Here is a 7,898-nt window from a genome sequence, read left to right as displayed (position 1 = left end):
TTGTCTTTTTTGTTTACCCATTGAGGACAATTGTAAGTCCATCTCTTTGGCCATTGCTCCTATGATGTGGAAGGATAGAGTGTAAGACCTCATTGGTCACTCATATCTTCTGTTGTTTTGTTTGTTTGATTGTGAGGAAGCAATTATAAGTCCCTGTAAGTTGGCATTTGCTTTCCTGTGATCCTGTTGCATTGTTTGTTTGTATGTGAGGATACAACTGTAAGTCCCTGTAAGTTGGCATTTGTTTCCTAGGATCATATTGAGTATGTTAGAGTAAGCCCAGACAGATTGGCATCTGACATCCATGTTTTGCTTTCTTTGTTTATGTGAGGTTGCAATTATAAGTCCCTGTAAGTTGGCATTTGCTTTCCTATGATCATATGTTGCTTTTGGTTCTTGTATGTGAGGATCCATTGTAAGTCCCTGCAATGTGGCATTGGCTTTCCTATGAGCATATGTGTAGTTGACCTAAGTCCAGATAGATTGGCAGTTGACTTCCATATTTCACTCTTTGTATTCCATCTTTGGAGATTAGTGTAAGACCATTGAGTGGCCTCTGATATCCCGTTTTGTTTTAGGAGATTGGTATAAGACCAGTGATTGGCATCCGATATCCGCCTTTGTTGACTTTCTTGTTTGTTTGTTATTATCCATTGCTTATTCCAAAGGACACACTTGAATCATCTTCTATATGATTTCAAGAAGTGAACCTTCTAAGAAGTTTTACAACCCACCTTCATCCATTCATCATTCATTATGTCCTAGACTTTTTCACACTTTGCTTCTAAACTTGACATAAGTGTTGTGCAAACATCTTCATGCTTTTCAAACTAAAAACCTGGACCCAAGTCCTTGACCTTTTTTTCAAACCCCATTTCATAATACTTCTCTGAATCAATCTTAATCATACTTTGACTCCATTTTCATAATCACAATCAATTAACTTCACCCATTCACTTGTTTTGGCTTTGTCCATTGATAATCTTTTCATGCATTAGCCATAGGTTTCAATTATCTTTGTGGTTGATGTAAATCTTGCCTATCCTTAGTGAGTCGACAGTAAGACTTCCGTACTGAAAACAGGGTTAACCCCTCTAGTGCGTCGAAGCTATCCTCGCGTGGTGGATGTTGTTCTTGGTCGAGTTTTCTCCCATTGATAATGAAAAGCCTCAGTGCTATTGTTTAAAATTGAATCCATCAACTTTTGGAAATCTTTTAGCCGAACTACGGCGTTTTGATCCTTACCTTTGATGGAAGGTACGTAGGCAACGGGTTCATCCGTTCGAACACAAAAATAATTAACTTGTATATTCTTTTCTCATCATCCCAATCATGTTTGCACAATACTTATGTCATAACAAATAACAATTTTTATACAACAAGTGTGAAAAGGGCTCCCTAGGAGTACCTAGGACGTAGTGGGTGCCTAACACCTTCCCATTGCGTAATTTACCCCTTACCCAGACTCTCTGATCTTTTTATTAGTTTTCTACGTGTAAAACTTCTTAGGCTTTTGTTCGCTTTTTAGCCAGTCCTTTGGATAAATAAAAGTGCGGTGGCGACTCGAAATTTCAATGTATCTCTTGCTTATGGTTTAATCGATAAATCATATAGCGACGAATACACCGCTACATTACCAGATCATGTATGAACCTGTTTTGAAGAACCTTTCTCTATGATTGTTTTAGTGTTATCAGGTCATGAATGAACCTGTTGTAGAAATTTTTCTTATTCGGGTTTAGTAAGTCATGTGTGAACTTACTGCCGAAATCTCTTGTATTCTAAGTGTCTTTCATCGAATTTCACTTTGAGTACTCTCTAGTGTGTGTCTGATTCTCCAGCAGGGTTGTTATCCCCAACGAGTTTGACTTTACCATTTGTCTGTCTCCATGTGGACCATCAGTATTCCCCACAGACTGGTCTGTCTAATAGCATCTTTGTATTCCTAACAGATAAATACAAAAAATAAAGAATCCTGCATCCATGCATATATATCATAGCATTTTCATTTTCAGGTTCAAAATCTGGGTCTCCATGGTATTTAACCATCCCCCACTGCGATCCAATGAAAAATGATGTTCCATTTTCCTCTGGTGGAGGATGTTTAAATAGGGGCAACTGTCATACCCCGATTTTGGCCCTGAAAAATTTTCCCCATCAATCACTCGTTTGCATTCTTTCTTCATTCACCTTCATATCCTTCATTCATGTTCATGTTTACTATTTCATATTTTTTTTTACGTTTTTCACATTCCAAATCTACATTCATATTTTCTTCATTCACATTGAAAAAAAAATTCCATTCATATTCAAGAATTTCCACATACTCATTCATAGTTCGATTCCTTCATTCATTCATTCAATCATAATCACCAATGTACATGGCATATGAATAACTTATAATAAAAAACATCTCATCACATGATTACATGAAGTTTCTAAGATGCAAAGAGAGAACCTTGTCTTGCTACAAGAAACACCAATTTTCATTCATTGCAAATCATAGATTATCCAAAAAAATACATAATTTACAAAGAGCAGCACGTAGCATTATCTGATCACGTGAAATTCACAACTGAGTCCTTTATTGGCCTTGATGTGGTGAACTATATTCAGCTTCTCGGTCCTGAATATGAACTCTTGAAGAAGAAGTATCTGGATGAATCTTCTAAGCGAAAACGACTTCACACGTGCAATACGATTGTCTTCACGACGTTTCATATCCACATGGCTACGTTCATGCTTCATCTTCTACTACTTCTGATTCATCTAAACCCAAAGAACCTACTAAGAAGTTCCCATTTACACTTGATCCCTTTCAATCTCATGCTATTAGTTGTCTTGAAAATTCTGAATCCGTTATGGTATCTACACTTGCATCTGCTGGGAAAACTGTTGTGGCTTTATATGCAATTGCTATGTCGCTTCTAGATGGTCAACGTGTTATCTACACTTCTACTATCAAGGCATTTAGTAACCAGAAGTATAGAGAATTTAAAGAAGAGTTTTCTGATGTTGGTTTGATGACTGGTGATGTTACCATTGATCCCAATGCTTCTTGATGACTACTGAAATCTGGCGAAGTATGCAATACAAAGGGTCTGCTACTGTCCCTAATGCCAAGGAATTTGCTGATTTGGTGGCAAAGGTTCACCAACAGCCTTGTCATTTTGTTTATACAGATTACCGACCAAACTAATGTCTTTGTTTATATTGGGATATGCTTCATAATTGGATCGTTGACTGTCATGATTGTAAAAGCGATTGGCATAGCCATTAAACTTACATTCGATGGTTCAAATCAAAATGTTTACTTTCAAACATGGATTTTTACAATGGTCGGCATTTCCTGCATCATTACTAGTTTAAATCACCTTAATATGGCATTGGATACTTTGAACACAACAGTGGTTTCTCCAATCTATTATGCATTGTTCGCTTTGTTTACAATATTAGCCGGTGCAATCATGTTTAAGGATTATTTAGGACAAAGTATGAGCAGTATTGAATGAGAGCTATGTGGTTTCATCATTGTTTTATCTAGAACAACTGTATCGCACTGCACTAGAATACCAGATCCTCCCGTCAGTACCGATGTATACAGTCCCCTGTCACCAAAACTTTATCAGCATTACAAACATAATGAAGAACAGTTTTGGAGAATACAACAACAACACAAAAATCAAATGCAAAACCTGTTTGATGAAGGCCTCTATTCCGTGTTTCTGTTGAAGGATCAAGAATGGAATCTTTGGTGTCGGACTGTCGTGTTCAGTTGGAACAGGTAACTCCGTGGCAGTGGCCGAGTTGCGACGGAGATGATGCGAGGAGATCAAGGCTGCTGGATAGTACACACAAGCGTTCTTCCTGTGTCTACTGTGTTCCTTCACTCCCGCTGGCATATCAACAGAGCATATAATACCGTCAAAAATGACGGAATACGGTTCAAATGGAAGAACCGTTCCTTCCTTCTTTCCATGGTTGGACTATGCAGCAAAATATCCTCTTTCTGAATTCTTTAAAGCAAGACCACCTTTATGGAACACGGCGTTGCAAAGCGGGTCTTTTGATGATGACGAATTTGAACACTTTGAAGATGTTATAAAAGAGACTGATAAAGAACCTGCAACCGTATTAGATAAAAGTGATGAACCTGTAACTGCATCTGATAAAAAAGGGTGATGAAACTGTACCTACTGTTTGGAACTCGTCATCAGTTGTAGCTACTGTTGGAGGTAAAGGTGCCATCAAGGAATCCAGAGTTTTTTTGTCTCAAAAGAGGAACTCTTGTTCCATACTTTCCTTTACCGGTGACTGCATATCTTACGCAAGAGGACCACTCAGGAACTGATTCAACAGATGGTGCTAAAATTCTTCAAGTGTGGCATCATCCATATTTCCCATGCTCCTGATAGACCGTCAACATCAGAATGTAACACACTTGTGAATGCTTCAGCCGTCGTCACCCACGTTCAGGTTGAAGTATTTGCTGCTACGGTACCACCTGAAACCATGAACTGAAGCATCAAAATCAAATTTGTAACCAGAATCATTTAAGGAAACAAGGTTGCTTCAGACATCGGAGAAAACAACATTATATCTAACATTTTGTCTTTGGAACTAGATGCATGGGAAGATTCACTAGTTAAGTTGTTGTATGAAACTGATACAGCCTTCAAAGCACCTACTTTGCGGAAAATCCAAGACAAGAATCAGTCCATGTTTTCCTTTGCCAGACAAGATGATTCCTTGAATAAGACATCTGTTTTGCAGCAATCTGGGATCCCAAAGAATTAAGCCTAATACGGAACTCTCATTGGTTGCAAAAGAAGGTCTTGGACTTAGCATTGGAGGTGATGTTAGCAAACAAATTGTTCAAGACACACTTAAACAAGAGAGTCCCGTAGTTTCTGGAAGTACTAGCTTATCTTTAGGCATTAAGGAGCATTTGTTTACATCTGTTACAAGTCCGAAAATTAACAAGATAAATCCTGATCTTGATAAAGGAGAACCTGTCTCACTGGAATTATCTTTAAGCAAGGAGGAATGCAGTACTCATAGTTCAAATATTGATGCTAAAAGTGATAGTGACACTACTCGTGTTAATAGCAGGGTTAACTGGGATCTGAATACTACAATGGATGCATGGGATGAAGGGAGTGATACCAGTTCTGTTAAAACTTCTATTGATGGGCTGAACATTACTCACAGTGCACACGATGAGAAATAGTTAATGAGCACTAGGATTCCAAAGGTGCAACAACTTGTGAATGATCTCTTTGAAGGAAAGGAACCAAACAAGGGTGTTAACCCTGTTGAAGCAGTTGACGTAGCTAATGGTCATCTAGTATGTGGACATGGAAATATATCCTCCTGCAATAACAATGCGCCAACTCCTCATCAGGAGGCTCGTGCTATGTCTGCTATTCTTCTCCGGAAGCAACTCACTCGCGATGATTCATTTCTTTGGCCGCATCTTTCGCCTCAAACTCATTCTTCTCTCAAATCGCTTCTTCTTTCTTCAATTCAAACCGAAAACTCCAAATCGATTTCTAAGAAGCTTTGTGACACAATCTCTGAACTTGCTTCTGTACATCGGTGATTCTCCCACACCGCATATCAAAGACCTTCATGACATCTTTCTTCAGTGTCTTACTTCCTCTGCTGTTAATCCCGATGTTCGAATTGCTGCTCTTAATGCTGTTATCAATTTCATTCAGTGTCTGTCCTGGATCCGCCGAACGAGATAGGTTTCAGGACTTGCTGCCGGCTATGATGACAACTTTGACCGAGACGCTTAATTCTGGCCAAGAGGCCACCGCACAAGAGGCTCTTGAGTCGCTTATTGAACTTGCCAGGACTGAACCTAGGTTTCTCCGAAGGCAGATTGTTGATGTTGTTGGGGCAATGCTTCAAATTGCTGACGCAGAGTCCTTGAAGGAAGGAACTAGGCATTTGGCTATTGAGTTTGTGATTACTCTTACTGAAGCTAGGGAGCATGCTCCTGGTATGATGAGGAATATGCCACAGTTTATTAGCAGGTTGATTGCTATTCTTATGAAGATGCTTCTGGATATTGAAGATGATCCAGCTTGGCACACTGCGGAGACTGAAGACGAGGACGCCGATGAAACTAGCAATTGTAGTGTTGAACAGGAACGTTTGGATAGGTTATCTATATCTTTGGGAGGAAATACGATTGTTCCTGTTGCCTCTGAACAATTGCATACATACTTGGCTGCAGCCGAGTGGCAAAATTGCCATGTTGCATCGATTGCACTTGCTCAGATAGCTGAAGGATGCTCCAAGGTCACGGTAAAGAAATTTGGAGCAAGCGGTGGCTATGGTATGGAACTCGTTTCCCGATAAACATCCCCGTGTGAAGTGGGCAACCATTAATGTAATTGGACAACTGTCTACTGATTTAGGTCCTGATTTGTAAGTTCAATATCATCCAGGAGTGTTGCCAACCCTAGCTGCCGCCATGGGTGATTTTCAGCACCCTCATGTATAGGCTCATGCTGCCTCAGCAGTACTCAACTTCAGTGAGAATTGTACACCTGATATTTTAACGCCATGCTTGGATAGAATAGGTAGCGAATTGCTTGTACTTCTTCAGAATGGTAAACAAATGATTTTCCTTCTCATAATGGTTTTGAACATGTCCATGTTGCACTACCCACTCCATTGCTTGCTGAAGTAGTAGACAGGATGCCCATTTTGTATCAATATTACACACACTCCATTTCTTCAAGTGTGTTGAGAAATTTCGCTGCAATAAAAAAATCACAATAACTCAGTAAGGCAGTAAAAATTCACAAGCAACAAAAATGAAATGTTTTCATAGAAGAAGTACAAGGTACATGTTACCTTTTCTCAGAATAAGCACCAAAACAGGGTAGACAAACTGACGGCACCAAAAGCACTTCCAAGTCCGACATCCTTTTGATCTCAGCTGCCAATTCAAAACCCTAGCGGTGGGACTATAAGAGGATCCGTTACTGTTCACTAAAGGAGAGGTAAGATAACAGCGAAAAACCCTAGAAACGAGAGAAAGGAAACCAGAGAGCTTCAATTGCAATTGCAATTACCTAAAGCCACCATTCCGGAACACGAAGGGAAATGGAAGCAGTTCGAAGAACGACCAAACCGTTGTCGCATTCGCGGTTTCACAGGTTATTACCTTCCCCTTATGCTTGTTGTGTTGTTTATCATAGTTGGATGTCGCTAGACGAAACTCCATTGCCGGGGTATTACCTTCGTCACCATTTGTGATTTTCAAAATGAAAGAAGTTTTTGAGGGAAGGTGGATTTTTTTAGAAAGAGATGAACACCAACGTTTCCATCCGCTTTTGTTTTTCTCCAGAGTTTTTATTATGATTGACCGTCAGTATTAGTAATGGCTCTATGGCTTGGAAACAATAATAGTGGCCTTTACTTTACTCGCTGCACCTTCGTTTTTCCCACCTTGTTGTTTCAAAGATTTGGCTGACACCTAGCCATTAATGGAGATTTATTCTCCTATGTTCGTCACCCCCCCAACCCCCCCCCCCCCCCCCCCCAAACAGCCACATGGCTAAAGTGGTGTCCCTGCTCCAGTACCACCTCACTTCGGGCCAAGCCGGAACGGGTCTTCTGTAACCCAAGCCCAGACAGTCCAAGAGACTGTTGGGCTTTCTTTCGTCCCAGACCCATCTCATATTTAGTTTTTTTTTTGGTTCTTCTTTATGTATTTGGTCGTTGGTACCCTAACAGCAAACAACTTGTGGCCTAGCGGAGAGGGAGATTAGCTCACCTTCTTTGTGGTCCAGGGTTCGATACCCAAGTGTGTTGTCTTGGTTTTTCAGCATTTTTGATTTTCTCATATTTTCTTTAATTTTCACATTTAATTAAATAGT

At 39.8% G+C, this 7,898-nt stretch overlaps 1 protein-coding gene and 1 pseudogene across 1 annotated transcript; one reads left to right on the top strand and one right to left on the bottom strand.

Annotated features, from left to right (window-relative positions):
• The first annotated feature begins 5,350 nt into the window (after window positions 1–5,350).
• LOC127127641 (uncharacterized) lies at window positions 5,351–6,723 on the top strand (annotated as a pseudogene).
• On the bottom strand, window positions 6,626–7,530 carry LOC127127642 (uncharacterized). Its single transcript, XM_051056902.1, has 3 exons — window positions 7,092–7,530; window positions 6,871–6,983; window positions 6,626–6,772 (listed from the first exon to the last, which is right to left on the bottom strand). The coding sequence occupies exons 1-3, from the start codon at window positions 7,241–7,243 to the stop codon at window positions 6,732–6,734; spliced, it is 306 nt and encodes a 101-aa protein (XP_050912859.1). The 5' UTR covers window positions 7,244–7,530; the 3' UTR covers window positions 6,626–6,731.
• Between the last annotated feature and the right edge of the window lie 368 nt (window positions 7,531–7,898).

Source organism: Lathyrus oleraceus, chromosome 3 (genome assembly GCF_024323335.1).
Source record: "Lathyrus oleraceus cultivar Zhongwan6 chromosome 3, CAAS_Psat_ZW6_1.0, whole genome shotgun sequence".
Taxonomy (NCBI): Eukaryota; Viridiplantae; Streptophyta; class Magnoliopsida; order Fabales; family Fabaceae; genus Lathyrus; species Lathyrus oleraceus.
Note: the sequence above shows the minus strand (reverse complement) of the source record. Positions and strands in the feature narration are given on the sequence as shown.